This window comes from Cydia strobilella, chromosome 9, assembly GCF_947568885.1.
Source record: "Cydia strobilella chromosome 9, ilCydStro3.1, whole genome shotgun sequence".
In the NCBI taxonomy this organism is placed as follows: domain Eukaryota; kingdom Metazoa; phylum Arthropoda; class Insecta; order Lepidoptera; family Tortricidae; genus Cydia; species Cydia strobilella.
In genome coordinates, this window is record NC_086049.1 from 10,360,996 (window position 1) to 10,377,020 (window position 16,025).

Consider the following 16,025-nt stretch of genomic DNA (forward strand, 5'->3'; position numbering starts at 1 on the left):
TAAAACGCGGTGACAAAAACTAGTTACGAAAGAGTCGGAGATAGAAAAATGGTTTATTAGAAAAACACAACAAGAGTTTCTATTGATATTTTTAATTTAGATGATTAATAGTGAATAAATTATGATATTCTGTTCTTAATAATATGTGGTTTATATCGTGGCCTAAGATTTATAGCACGAATCTAATATAATTTAATGTTAGAACGATTTATTAACAGAATAGCGACGATAAACTGAGTGTAAAACCACAGTCGTAACATTTAAATGTCATGGTTAAAGTGCCGTGCACATTCAGAAGAAGAAGAAGTGCTTTTGAACTTTGTTGATTAATATTAAAATGAGTACGTCCTCACAAGGACCTGAGGATAACAGAAGTGAAACAACATCTGATACTGCACAATTAGTCAGCAACAAAGATTTAGCTTCAACTTCCAATTACACTCAATTGAACAGATCTGTTAATTATCAAGTAAGTAATTAATTTACTCATAATACTTGACTTATTAAAGTACTACCATTATATTATTTAGCACTCTTTGTTTTCCATTATACTGATATTGTATCAAATTACCAAATAGTTTTGCACTACATTTCTTTAATGTATAAATTGTATTATTTTAGGACCCTCTAGAAGATGAATTTGAAGGCAGCCATGGTATCAGGCGGAGAAACACAGTGCAGAAGATTGAGCCTGGGTCAACAAATATACTCTCTGCCAAATTTGAAGTAAGCATAGTTATAGTTAAAGGTTGTAAAAAAATGGGTGGACATATTATAATGCTTATCATTGATCTGACACAATCACATACAAACCTAATGCATTAGTAAATTGAATATGGAATTCCGAATAAGATGTGGTGTTGTGCTTTGTATCACCTTAAGTACAGTCACAATTAGATGTACTGGAGCAGCCAAAGTCCTCATAAACATCTGAACTTTAATGTCTAGTCTTGATAATCAATGCTTTGTTCAGATATTGGCAAATACCTTGGCTTCTTGGCATTTGTACAGCACATTTACTAATGAAGCAGGAAACGGATTTTTGGGAATTACCTGTTGAATGACTCGACTCATATGTATATTGGGGATCATATCATATGTATAGGAAACACCAGTGATATACATCTTATATTTAAATGGAACACAACACGTGTTCCATTATAACTTGTTGTAAAATGGATATTTTGAGGCCAACAAAAATAAATATAATTTAATGGAAATTGTGAAAATAATAGTATATGTATAACATTTTTAAATTAAGAAAGTACTAATTTGGTCAAAATGTACTTTCTCTCTTTTAGGACTTTTAGGTAATGTATTTAGAGTTGCAATTAATTAGAAATGATTCTTAGGTATAAACAAACAACACGGTGGTTTTTGCTGCGCTTATTTCAAAATGAGTTACTGCTCTTATGCTTAGCGTGGCAGCTTTTGCCAATTTCCAATATCGTGATTTTTATGGTATGAAATTTCAGTGCTTTAAAAACCAATACCATAATTTTAATAGAGATATTTCAATAAATGACAGCAATATATAGTGATGTTAAACATAATTATTAGAATTTAATTTTGCACCCTATTCCCCTGTAATAAGATGTATTTTTTTAAATCTCATGTGCACATACAATAACACTGTTTATAAGTGCTTGATTTACTAATTTCAGTTGCTTTGACAATGTTTAAATAAGCATAATTAATTATTTTCAGAACTCAAGTAAGATAACATTGAAAAAATATAGAAACTTTTCTATTAGCTATTACTGATATTTCAATAATTGTGAAGTCATACTGTGTGATAAATGTTTATCTACTGACCCAGTCTCAACAGTTCACATTCTAGTGTTAATAAACTTTAGATAATGTTACACATGTGTAAACGTAATGTGTTACTATTTGTATTAATTGTAATGCAAATTCTGTCAATAACTGAGACTTTCAATAATCATTTGTGAACCTAACATAACACTAATTTGTGAACATAACTTAAATGTTTTATGTGGCATGTGATTGGCAACCGAATAGAGTTTCCGCGAGATAGTAAAAAAGCCGATTTTCATGATATTTTTTTTAAACTTTCAATATTATTTAAGTAAAGGTTACAGTTAATCTTGAAACAATGTCAAGTAATGCGGGTAAATTTGGAGTATCGAGACAAACCATTCTGGTTTAACGATACTTTTTATTAAGGACCATGTAAAATTTGTGATTTATCTCTAGTAAAGAAAAAAAAAATACAAAAAAAAAAATGCAGAAGAATTATTAAAAAAGATTTAATATAATCTAAAGTTAAAGTTTTCCCCTAATTTTTATTCTCCTATTGACTGCTATTATATTGCACACAGCTGGTATATTTAAAATAGCTTGCATCTTGCTATTGAATCAGCTACTACTGAAATACGAGGTTTTAATATTTGCAGTAGAAATTTGCACATAGCCAATTATTTTCTTGTTAGTAAATAATATAAGTTTGCTTATAATAATATAAACTTGCTTTAAGGCATCAAGTCCGCCATTTGTACTTATTTTTATTGTGCAATAAAGTTTAAATAAATAAGAGACTAACTTCTGAACTACGATTCTGAAGGGCTAATGAGAAGCAATTGCGTTATAAAATGTTCGTCCATTTATACTTTTTTATTGCTCCATACAAAACTTTGTTCACGGAGCACTGGGATCACTTCGATAATGAAAATCGGTCGGCGTTTTTTTATTGACAGGTAAAAAAATATTCCTTAAAAGCTTAAGTTATACGAAAATGATACTAAACTTAATCTAGTTACTACACATAGGCAGAAATCTGTAGAGGAAACACTGGATCATCATTATCATCAAAAATGTCCTTTACTACCCCTCTTTTTAGGGTGTATCCATAAGTTGCTAACATCCCTAGGGGACTTGATCAGCTTAATTGGTCCCGAGGAACGATTACGCCAAGCAAAATCGCCAGAGGCAGAAGTGCAAGGTCACTGTCACTGCTATTAGTGCTAGTTACTTTCCTTTTTCAAAAAGACTTATTTAAAAACAGAAACAGTCACAGGAATACAGCGCATTGGTATGTTGGTGATGTTACTTAGGTATAGACGTTTCCAACTTGCATATGTAACAGCAATATATTTCAGAGCTTGGACTACGACACATGCGAGAACCACCCCCTTCTCGATGAGGAGCGGAAAAGGGGCTACGCGTTCGTCATATGGAAGGACATCACCCGCTGGTTTATCTTCCTGCTCATCGGGATCATCACGGCGTTGATAGCGTTTGTCATCGATGTTTGTATAGAAGAATTCTCCGAGATTAAATATAGGGAGCTTAAGAAATGTATCCTTTTTTACCTAATAATGGGCCACGGATGAATGACTAGGTTAGAGGATAAGATGAAAATAATTAACAGCAAAATGTAATGTAATCTTACCTGTTTGGTTGCTGGTACCCTCGAATGAGATAAATGCATCAGTAGGCCTAGCACAGGAAGAGCGCGACAGTATTTCGCCCGCAAGATAGACTATTCGTCCCTCTCTAATTAATGCAGTTAGAAAAAAACAGATAGTCTATCTCGTGGGCGAGATACTGTCGCGTCCCTCCTGTACTAGGCCTACTTTTAATTTTGTATCTTGGAGTAACGGATACGAACAAATAAATTTCTTATCCTATTTATTTTGAGTGCCCCTATAGCTGGGCAAATTCCTCCCCTGGTTCTCCATAACTCCCGATTATGTGCTTTCTCCGGCCAGTTGTAAAGGAAGGTGTCAGTTGTCTCGCCATCTTCTCCTGGACTTACCCCACCCACGCTTCTTTACCGGCATCCACTTGGTGGCTATGTAAGTCCCATTAGAGCCTTGATTATTGATTATTTATATATTTATTTATTTTAATTTTAATCAGGCAACAATGCCCATACTATAAACGAAATAAATATCATATACAAAGGAAAAAATTACCAAGGCGTCCAGTGCCATATTTGACGGATTTTATTAATAAATCCAAAAATAAGTCAATATCTGTTAGATATGTTCCGATAATAATATTCTTGACTTTTATACTTCAGCTGTGGATGCCCACTTGCCACACAGAATGTACGTCCCGTACCTGTTATGGGTGTTATCGAACATTTGCATAGTTTTCATAGGTTCTGTGCTCGTCGCATACGTTGAGGTAAATATCTATATTACTTTATGTTACTCCAGTATAGCTATAATCGTTAAGCTGCCCCGAGATTTGTACCTACTGATGAATCGGTCAACAACCTCATATAAAATCCAGGCCATCTTTCTTGAATCAACCTATACCAGAAAAAGTTGTAATAAACGATTCTAAAACAATACTTGGGCGTTTTTACTTCGAATGTCACTTGTTCTAGCCAGTAGCAGCCGGTAGCGGGATACCACAAGTAAAGTGTTACTTGAACGGAGTTAAAGTGCCGAGAGTTGTTCGCATCAAAACGCTGTTCGTGAAAACCATCGGCGTGATTACTGCTGTGGTCGGAGGTCTCGCTGGAGGCAAGGTAAAATATACCTTAATTTGTTTTGTATAAAGCTCTCTTTTACTATTCCTACTATTATTTGTCGTGTCGTGTCCCACTGCTGGGCAAAGGCCTCCCCCCAATTGCTCCACTGACCTCTATCCAGTGCTGCATCTGGCCACTCCTTCAAGATGGAGGATTCCAGTTCATCCCGCCATCGGCGAGGTCTGCCAGATCCCCGATTCGAGTTCTCTGGCTCCTATTCAGTAATGATTTGCCCCACAACTCATTTGGCATTCGGCAGACGTGACCAGCCCAGTCCCATTTAAGTTACCGAACTACATCAACGATTTAGGTCTACTACTACATGAGGTATATTACGTTTGATAATTGATAGTAAGTATAATTACTATATGTTCCGTGGAGATACGTCATAGCACTCTGCATATTATCGAACTTGAAAAACCAATCTTACGGACACTGGATAAAAGCTAATTTTCTAATGTCTCAGGAAGGTCCGATGATTCACAGTGGGGCAGTGGTAGCGGCTGGCATTTCACAAGGAAAGAGCACAACCTTCAACAAGGATTTCAAGATTTTCCACTATTTTCGAGAAGATCATGAAAAGCGCGATTTCGTGTCGGGTGGCGCCGCGGCTGGCGTGTCAGCAGCCTTTGGAGCCCCCATCGGTAAGTTTTTGTTTATTACCTCGTCGATGTCAAATGCGTGTACAGCGCCGGACAGCCTATAGTTCGTTTGCGTTAAGAATGCAGCAAAATCATCATTGGCCGCCGGCCTAGCCACGCCTGTAAGTAACCAGTTAAATCGTTCCTAATTAGAAAGTCAAGTTCACAGTAACCAGTTTCTACTACACCAGTACTACACAGTACCAGTTATACTTTCTAGTTAGGAAGGATTTGTTACGAGCATCGCTAATTCGACGGAAAATGATAATATTACTGCATTCTTAATGCGAACGAACTATAGTCTATGTCCCCGTTCTCAGTTTTTTTTGCAATATTTTTTATGATAACTCTATAAAACTATTCCAATAAGTAAATTTAAGCTTCCAAGAATCAAAATCATCATCATCATATTTATCATCAAACGGTATTTCATCCAAACTTCAATGGAAGTTTTCGTATTTGAGGGAATTTAGAATGGTAAAAACTCTGCATTGCTCATCTTTATACAGGATAAATTGAATAATTATTTTTATAAACCGTCATACTACGAGACCGAGTCACGAACAAAAAGAAAAGTGGACAAAAACATTACCCTCCTTCTGGCGCAGTCGGGTAAAAATACTGCTTAACTTGTGTGGTTTGCAGGTGGAGTGCTGTTTTCTCTAGAAGAAGGCACAAGTTTCTGGAACCAGGCGCTGACATGGCGGACGTTTTTCGGCACCGTGGTCTCCACTTTCACGTTGAATTGCGCGCTTTCTGCGTATCACGGGCGCGCGGGAGAACTTAGTTATCCAGGTACCTAAGCTCATTGCGTTTTGGTTTTGCATCAACAGGAATTTAGAAAACTGTCAAACTTTTTACTCACTTTTTATGCGGAATAAGCATTGGTGGCAAACTTTGTGCAAACATTTTGAAATTTAACCTGTAATTTAGACTTAATTCCAGATAGATATCTCGGGAGTAGGACGGCCTGTTACATTTAAAAACTAAATAAACTTTTGTCCTTCCCAGGTCTCCTGAATTTGGGCAAAATAGAGCCGTTCCCGTTCCAATTCTACGAGTTGCCGGTGTTCATGTTCTTCGGCGCCGTGGGGGGATGCCTCGGCGCCCTGTGGAATCACATCAACTACAAACTCTCCGTCTTCCGAATTAGGTAGGTAACCATCATCACGAATTTCCGTGCGTTTGTACGGCACGGGAACGATTCATTCCCACCTGTGCCCGGCGGGGACAAAAAGGAATGAAACTGTTTCCATGTGTCCTCAACGGGGACAAATGGGAATGAATCGTTCCCATCTATGGCCATAACTGGTTGTAGATGGTGATCTCTCTTAACTGGGTGTAACGAATGGTGGACCTTATGACTTGACAACAATATTTCAAATTTAATACATACTCTAAGGCACATCACAGCGTAATAACTTCGCGCAAGGGATTCGTGTTTTGCTTGGATTAATATCCCATTTTAGAACGTCCTGTATAATACACCCAAATTTTTTTGTTACCTAAAGTCACAACCTTACTTGCACACTAATAAGGTTTATAATGAAATGTCTCAAAGGTACATAACCGCGCCGTGGCTACGAGTAGTGGAGGCGTGCCTAGTGGCGGCTGCAAGCGCGACTGTCGGCTTCCTCATGATGTACGCCCTCAACGACTGCCGCCCTCTAGGGGAGGACCCTACTAAAGTGCCCTTGCAGGTAACCATCACTTTTATTTCGAGCAACATAAGATACCTACGACGACAAACCCCCACTGAAGTGCTTTTATTTCGAGCAACATAAGGTATATAACGGCGGGGCTATAAGCATTGCATATGCAAGTTATTGCAGGCACGACGGTCATGGTGTACACGGTCAACGACTGTCGTGTCGTCGGCTGAAGGAAACCCCTCAAGAGTGCTTCTAAAAGTACCTAACTAAAGATATTGCTCTTATATCGAGCAGCATAAACGGGCCTGTGGACAATATAACAAAATGTGATATGTGACGTTAGTCGACCGGGTAAGTTTCAATATCGACTTACCCCGGACCCGTTACTAAATAGTTGAAAATGGAGGTCACTTGTTACAAACCTGATTTGCCAACGTTTACATCACATAGTGATGGCACACTTGTTAAGTATTTATTCAGTGCTTTGAACAATCAATTTAAACTAACTACTTTGTTCCAGCTGTACTGCGCGGACGGCGAATATAACGCGCTCGCCGCAGTCTGGTTTCAAACGCCCGAAGCCTCCGTGCGCTCGTTCCTGCACAACCCCATCGGTTCATACAACCCATGGTCCATACTCGTGTTCGTGTTGTGCTACTTCCTACTGTCCGCGTGGACGTTCGGGCTGGCGGTGTCGAGTGGTCTGTTCATTCCGAACTTGCTCTGTGGTGCGGCTTGGGGCCGTCTGCTGGCCATCTTGATACAGCTGATGGCGCCAGAGAATGTGAGTATCGGCTACAACGCCTACAACCCTCGTGCTTATGTACATCCTGCTGTGGGTGTGACGTTCGGACTGGCAGTGTCGAGTGGTCTGTTCATTCCGAACTTGCTCTGTGGTGCGGCTTGGGGCCGCCTGCTGGCTATCCTGATACAGTTCATGGCCCCGGAAAATGTAAAGTTCTCTTATAGGGGTTGTTTATAGGCGGTCCATAGGTATTAGAAACTCGAGGGCTCTAATATTACGGTTGGCAGTCAAGTAGGATTTAACGCGTCGGCTCAACTGGCTTATATCTATACAGAAACAATTCTCTGCTTCAACATTTTATTAATAAGGTTAATTATTCGCAGACGATAAACCCGACGAAGTATGCCCTAGTCGGCGCGGCGGCTCAGCTCGGCGGGGTGGTCCGTATGACCATATCACTGACGGTTATTATCATCGAGACCACAGGGCAGATATCCAACGCACTGCCGATTATTATCACACTGGTCGTCGCTAAGTGGGTGGGAGATTTCTTCAACGAGGTGAGTGTAACAAAGGATTTTAACGGAACTATTCGGCAGGGTCACTACAATGGCCATATCGCTCGGTCATCGTCATTGAGACCACAGGGCACGTATCCGACTAACTGCTAATCATTATTATGTCGATCATCGCTAAGTCGGAGACTTCTTTAACGACCATTTTCTCCCTGACGTTCGTCATCATAGAGACCACAGGACAGATATCCAACACTATCAATATCTCTGCAAAGATATGATGATCATCATGATGAGATAAATCTTACTACCTGACGAATTCTTACTCTAGCATCAGACACATCTACAAGATATTTATAACTTCCGCCTTTCGTCTGTACCGGTGACTATCTGCTACCATTTTTGGCGTCACATTGAACAAAAAAAATACATACATTACATACTTACATCCCCGCGAGGAATAATTATTGATTGTGCAAAATAAATCAGCAATGAAACCTCTCAAAAACTAGCATGTTTCTTTCATACCCACAGGGAATATATGACATCCACATTCAGCTAGCGGGCGTCCCATTACTCCCATGGGAGCCGCCGCCGCTGGCCCACAACATATACGCCTCCGAAGTGATGGCGCACCCCGTCTTCACGCTCCGCACCATCGAGAACGTCGGTCATGTGGTGGAGCTGCTCAAACTGGTGTCTTATAACGGGTTCCCGGTCGTCGACCCGCCTTTAGCTGACGATGTAAGTGTCTGTGAGACTCCAATGCTTACGTTAGGTGATAATTGGCGTTGTTGGCGAAACTGGATCGGATTGGCTTTTCTCCCGCATTGTTGTCATTCTTCGCTAGTTATCTACGCGATCGGCAGCAGTATGTCAAGCATGGATGCTTTGTCTCGGCCCCTTATCATACCCGGTCTGGGGTCAGTCAAGGCTCCATATTAGGTCCTTTCTTATTTGGGATCATGGTAAACGACCTCAGGTCAGTCCTTCAATCGGCTCAGTGTCTCCTATATGCAGATGACCTTAAGTTGGTATATGGAGTGGAGCAGAGTACTGACTGTGAGTCGTTACAAAGGGACATCGACTCGGTTTTTCTCTGGAGCACCGAAAACAAGTTGCTGTTCAACCCGGCTAAATGTTGCGTCTGCACTTTCAGCCGTGCTCATATGCCGTTGCATGCACAATATGTGCTGGGGTCCGAGCCTATAAACCGCGTGTGCTCTATTAAAGATCTGGGTGTGGTCTTCGATACGCGGCTTACTTTCCACGAGCATATCTCGACGCTTGCTAGCGACTGCTTTCGAAGACTGGGCTTCGTTGTACGCAACCTTCGTCAATTTAACGATCCTGTTGCGATCAGGCTTGTCTATAATGCACTAGTAAGAAGCAAGCTTGAGACATCATCGATCGTTTGGCATCCCTACGAATCTACCTACAGTTTGCTTCTTGAAAAGGTACAAAAAGCCTTTTTAAGGTTTTTATACAAAAAAATGTTTGGCTATTACCCGTTTCTCTATCCGACGAAGTATCTCCTTGGGGCCTTAGGTTACAACTCTTTGGAGGTGAGACGTAACCTTAGCTTACTGACGTTTGCGTGTCGGACCCTGCGCGGTGATTCAGACTGCCCAGAACTGGTGAGTCGACTCGTGCGACTACATGTACCGGACATCCCCAGGATAGCCCTCAGACCGCGGCGACGCGATCTGTTGGCTTTGCCGGCGAGACGCACCGTGTCGCGCCTGAACTCTCCGCTGCTCCGTGCCCTCACACAGTTGAATGCTCTCTTGGCATCAGCACCCGAGTGCGACCTGTTTGCGTGGCGATGGGCGTCTGTGAGAAATGAATGCCTGAGATTCTGTGAGGTGATGGATGCAAGGCCTACATCCGTGAAAGTTTAATTAGTAATAGTTATTTGTAATTGTGTTATTTGTAAATATTTGTTTGTACCTGATTGTTATTTTTAATAACCTGTTTGTTTAATGTTAATTTTAAGTTTCATGGCGCATTGGATTTCTGTAAAGTCATGTAACATATTTTCAAAAAAAAAAAAAAAAAATGGCACTCGGGACCATCGTGAAGGTCGGTCATGTGGTCGAGTTGCTGAAACTGGTGTCTTATATCGAGTTACTGGTCGAGTGTCAATGAATATAGTGCTTCTCATAGGGACCTAGGTAATCACACTACGCACATACGAGAATGTTGGTCATGTGGTTGAGTTTTTGATACATGTTCTATAAGGGGTTGCGGGTTGCCGGTGTGGATTCGCCGACGATATAAGTGTTTGTGATATTTTGGCGCTTTTGATCTTAGGCGATTTCGAGGTTCATGTTCGGCACCATCGAGAACGTATAACAAGTTTCCCGTGATGAACTTGCCTTTAAGCTGGCGATATAAATGTCTGTGCAGCGGTTCTCATACTTTTTTGGTGAATGAACCCTTTTGGATAGCGAAATATTTAACGAAGCCCCAATGGCTGCTCTAGGGCTAGTCATAGGTGATTTTTACATTTCCGAACCATCATGAATGCGATGTCGATCATGTGGTGGAGCTGCGAAAACTGATATGAATGAATGAATGAATATTTTTATTGCGTGTAACATATGGACACATATTTATATTAGTAGAACTTACAAACTAAGGGGTTAGTATGTACAACGAACTTAGATTTAAAATAATACAATACAGATGGGGGAATGCAATCCCTCACAGTGCGACAAGTAGGGACAGTCTACCCTGCACGCATGGTAGTATAGAAACATTCCACGCGAGCCGTCGCGAACATCCCCGATGCGCTACAGAACCGAGGCAGCCCCATCAGCACCCGGAACGCATTATTGTACTGGACCCTAAGAGCCCTGTATGCCCGTTGCGTATACTGCGCCCACAGATTGCAGGTGTAGAGGGAAGTGCAAAACAGAAACAGATATCCTAAAACAGGTTGTCAGTCAGAATCTTTAAAATCTAGCAAATTTATATACATATTTGTATAATGTCATCTTACACAATTGTCAACTCAAACTTACTTCTTTTTTGTAGCAAGAAGTGCACACATACAAACGTCTCCGAGGCCTCATACTGCGCTCGCAGCTGATAGTGCTCCTTCAGAACAAGATATACAACGAGAACGAGCACGAAAACGCCAACACAACCTGGTCCAGCTTCAATGTAGACATGAACATGTTTCGTAAGGAGTACCCGCGGTATCCCTCCATCAACGATGTAAGAGCAACCTTATGTTTAACATATTTAAAGCTGTTTTAGTTTATCATAAAAAAAATAGACGAACACGAAACCGTGACCTAACGTGTCTGTCCAAACCAAAGTAATAATGAATGATAGAAATATCTGCAACCTGTAAATCTAGCGCAAGAATCTTTCAAACCAAAGTATTATTGATCGCAGAAGAGGTGTAAACATCACTACATAGTATAAAACAAAGTCGCTTCCTGCTGTCTGGATGGATGTCTGTCCCTGTGTGTGTGTGTGTGTGTATCTTTAAAACTACCTAACGGATTTTTAATGCGGTTTTTTTATAGATAGTGATTCAAGAGGAAGGTTTATATGTATAATACATCAGCATTGCACCCGTGCGAAGCCGGGGCGGGTCGCTAGTAATAAATGTTCCCCCAAGTTTAACAGCCGACTAGATGGCGCTATACATCTTCATATTTTTTGTGGTAACTGAATTGTCAAACGTAAATTTCTGGCAACCAGTTACCACATAATGTACGGAGCAGCAACAGCTACTTTATATGTCAAATTCGAGCCAAGATGCTTTTCTAGACTCAACCTCTACCCTCCTTTATCCTCTTACCTCTTCTACTATTTATAACTCTTTGTTCAGACGGATAGAGTTGAAAAGAGACTTCCGCGTGTATTACAGACGTTCATAAAACAACCCCAAGAAATAATCTTACCAAAAAATTATTTACACAGCTGGAGATATCCGACTGGGAAAAAACCTGCACGATAGACCTACGGCCCTTCATGAATCCGTCCCCGTACACGCTGCCTACTCGCGCGTCGCTGCCGCGGCTCTTCCGGCTGTTCCGAGCCCTAGGCCTGCGCCACCTCCCTATAGTCAATGACGTCAACGAGGTGAGAGCTGAATCATAAGCTTGTTTAAAGTAATTCTAAATTTTATTAATGTACCCCTCTACTCCCACAGTCGCGCGATATCGCATGCGCATCAAAAATTAAAAAAAAAAAAAAACCTGGGAGGATTTAAGATTTAGAAGTGCTGAGAGTTGAGGGGTTAGTTAGTTATCCTGGGCATTATCCGAAAGTCGACATCCAAAGTGCCTATTTTACGTTAAGAAAACCATGACATCCGCCAGAAAATAGTCGATCGCTACTCGCTGATCGTCGACGTTAGGACTAAGGTCCGCAAACTGTTTGTGAATGTATTCCAAATCTAATTTTATGCTCGTAATTATTACCCATAGAAAGAGAAGATGCTCTTTTTGCTACTGCTTGCCCTACTCGATTTGCTGGCCACATATAAAAAAATATTTAATTTTGAACAAAAAACTAATATAATATTGTCTTCGGTTACCGCGATAGTTACTCATGAAATAAAACTATGAAAACGGATTATATCGCGTATATTGAATTTATAATACATCCCGACGTTTCGAACTCTTTACAGCGTTCGTGGTCAACGGGTGACTGAGGAAAAATTACAAAATGCAAAAATACCCACATACTAAAATAATGAACAATCATAGACTACAAACTTTAAGGCTGGTTGTACATGCAAAATCGGTTCATAAGGCTAGTTACACACTATAATTATTTTTCAAGTAAAGATATATATATATACGCGATAAAAAAACCAGAGGTCCCACATTAAGATCCCCACAGTTGAGCGCAGGCCTGCCATTCTGCCTTTTGTCAGGGGGGTCACGGACAGGATCAGCCACATCTTGAAGCGTGCTTCTATAAAAACATATTTCAAGCCAATGAAGAAGATGTCACAATTCCTGAGGCCTGTAAAATGCAATACCCCTCAACAGACTGCAGGAGTGTACAGGCTGGACTGTGAGTGTGGCCTATCATATGTCGGGCAGACGAAACGGAGCATTTCCACTCGGGTGAAGGAACACATAGCTGATGTCAAGCACCGTCGACCTAGGTCTGCTGTCTGTGAGCATGTCATGGATAAAGCCAATCACTCAATCAAGTTTGATAAGCCTCTGGTTCTTGCCAAGGAGAAGCGTTACATACCCAGAATGCTGCGCTTGGCCATTGAGATTAAGAAATATCCAAACTTTAATAGGGAAGATGGCTTTTCTCTACCACCAGCTTGGGATCCTGTAGTCCACCTGATAAAGGAGCAAGCGAGACATAGACTGTGAGACCGTAGTGTTGGATGATGCTGGACATTCTGATGTTTTGAAAAGATGTGTCCCGCCGAGTTTGTTGCCGGTCCCATATTGGGATACCCTCCTACAATTTAGGAGGGAATTAAATCTTCTCGGGTCCGTGGTGTAGGGTTGGAGCCGGCATAGTTTTTTTTTTTTTATCGCGTATATATATATCTTTACTTGAAAAATAATTATAGTGTATAACTAGCCTTATGAACCGATTTTGCATGTACAACCAGCCTTAAAGTTTGTAGTCTATGATTGTTCATTATTTTAGTATGTGGGTATTTTTGCATTTTGTAATTTTTCCTCAGTCACCCGTTGACCACGAACGCTGTAAAGAGTTCGAAACGTCGGGATGTATTATAAATTCAATATACGCGATATAATCCGTTTTCATAGTTTTATTTCATGAAAAAACTAATATGTTGCACTATTGTTACTTTTTTTTTATCAGGTAGTGGGGATGGTGACTCGCAAAGACATTGCCAGGTACCGCGTCTGGAGGCATCATTTCAGCATGGGAATGGAGGAGTTAGTACTCTCTAGTGAAATTTAATAATGTAGTCAAAAATTGTGTTGAAGTTAAGAGACAAATAATTTAGTCTAACCTTCAAGTCACATGAGTTATCAGTTATCACTTTCTTGTCTTTCAGTAGTGAGGCACAGGAACTCAATTCCAATCAGCTTAACTTTTTTTAAATAACATTATCATACCTCTTTTAAAGATAATCCGTGTCAGGTATCCAAGTTTGATATTACTAGAATTAGTCATTTTAATTACTCCCATGATAACTTAAATGGTATATAAGCATTATTTGTGCCATTAACAACTTGATCAATTAAATGTAACATTGTTATGCCCGCTGCCCAGTGATTATTGATTATCTTAACAATTACCAAAAAGACAGGGTCACTAAAATATATATCTACCTAATCAGTACATTCAGTACTTATAAGAAAATTAGAGGCTCAATTTTGAAGTGATTGCTAAGTTGTAAACTGTATGCACACTCGAAACTCCTTGTAGGTCTTTTTTGCACAAGAGGTTACATTTGATTTTAAAACATTTGTTTGTTTATGAATACTAACTGACATCTTCTAGGAGCAACATACACATAAAAGTATGGATGGTATAGAAAGGATGCCAATCTCTTATGGCAGAATTGTTGCAAAAGTGACCGCTTTCAGCTTTAAATAATAGTTCTTAATCTCTCCGGTGGCGCTGGTTAGGCTCTGGGACATGACTATAACATGAACCATATAAAGCAACAAATAACCCGACCAAATTACGTAGGTTGTTTTTGGTAGTATTTCGGTGTATGGTGGTGCCGCCTAATTACTGTTTTTTGATAAACACTTTTCATACATAGAGATTTGGCTCCTTTATATAGTCTCCATGCATAAAAGTATTCAAGAAATTTAACCTTTTATAAACTTAGTCTCATATCTGTTGCAAGCCAATCCACAATAGCATCAGCAGCTTGGATGCCAGAATGTGGATCTGCACAGTAAGTATTGAATTCGAATTAATTAATAATAAGAGTTCAATACCTACTGACATGGATTCCCGTTCCGGCATTCGAGACAAAGAAATACATGTACTGCACCGATACCTCGCCGCTAAGTGGGGAAGCAGCCTTAGTATCATCATAATAAATTTATAGCCCGTTAAAGTCTCCCACTGCTAGTTTAAATACTTACAGTTGCATTGAAATATTTCCATGAGTATTTATATATAAAATATTTATTGTTTGTATTAAGAATGTTGTATAATAAATATTATTGTTTATATCTGCATTACATAATATATGTATGTCAATGTGATAATAATGTATAAGAAAATTTTATAGTCTTATGAATAAAAATGTTTATATTGTTTTATAATTTTTATTTTCCTGTATAACATGTTGGCACTTCATAAGAATTTAGATAACAAGTAGTGGTCACTTCTTAATAAATAACAATGATAAAATTAGTCGTAGCCTGAAACATCTCGCATGAACTCCAATATCATAAGGTAAAACTAGTCCCGAATTATTTCTTCAGTTGCTAACAAACAACTCCCAACCAATTCCTGCCCACAAATTAATAAATAGGATGACTGGCAATATAACCAAAATCAATAATATGTAGTTTACATATTCATCCATAGTGACGGTCGTCAGCGATTTGCAATTCAATATGTTATTTTTACCAGTAATAAAACTGTATTAAATGCATTTAAAATCAAGATGCCAGAACAAAATATTTCGCTCAGTCGCTCATATGAAATCAAATCGGAATTGACAGTGACAGACAGCTGACGAACGACGTCGTGACGGTTGGCTGTGATCGTTCTGTATCGTATCCAGTGATTAAATAGCAGCATTTTAAATTAAAAGTAGAGGATTACGATTAAATTAATATGCTTTAATCATGCGAAAATGCTATTTTGTAACCTGTTAGAATATGATATTTTAATTAATAAATTATCTTGCCTTTCCAACATTTAAAAGTCGCATGAAAAGCTAAATTTCGAGTGTTGCTGCTGTTTAACTATTTCGGAACGTATACTCTGGAGCCGTCAAATGCAGTCTGTTCCATAAGGGCCCTCCAC

General features: G+C 39.6%; 1 protein-coding gene across 1 annotated transcript; it reads left to right on the plus strand.

Annotated features, from left to right (window-relative positions):
* The first annotated feature begins 168 nt into the window (after positions 1 to 168).
* On the plus strand, positions 169 to 15,313 carry LOC134744263 (H(+)/Cl(-) exchange transporter 7). The gene is made up of 15 exons (XM_063678011.1): positions 169 to 469; positions 622 to 726; positions 3,120 to 3,318; positions 4,046 to 4,152; positions 4,358 to 4,501; positions 4,971 to 5,148; positions 5,791 to 5,940; positions 6,157 to 6,298; positions 6,707 to 6,845; positions 7,318 to 7,581; positions 7,926 to 8,102; positions 8,592 to 8,801; positions 11,097 to 11,279; positions 11,997 to 12,158; positions 13,884 to 15,313. The coding sequence occupies exons 1-15, from the start codon at positions 338 to 340 to the stop codon at positions 13,983 to 13,985; spliced, it is 2,394 nt and encodes a 797-aa protein (XP_063534081.1). The 5' UTR covers positions 169 to 337; the 3' UTR covers positions 13,986 to 15,313.
* The last annotated feature ends 712 nt before the right edge of the window (positions 15,314 to 16,025 follow it).

Coding starts and splice junctions, on each gene's coding strand:
- LOC134744263 (XM_063678011.1), top strand. CDS start 338: ATGAGTACGTCCTCACAAGGACCTGAGGATAACAGAAGTGAAACAACA. Junction 5,149..5,790: donor AGCCTTTGGAGCCCCCATCG/GTAAGTTTTTGT, acceptor TGTGGTTTGCAG/GTGGAGTGCTGTTTTCTCTA. Junction 8,802..11,096: donor ACCCGCCTTTAGCTGACGAT/GTAAGTGTCTGT, acceptor TCTTTTTTGTAG/CAAGAAGTGCACACATACAA.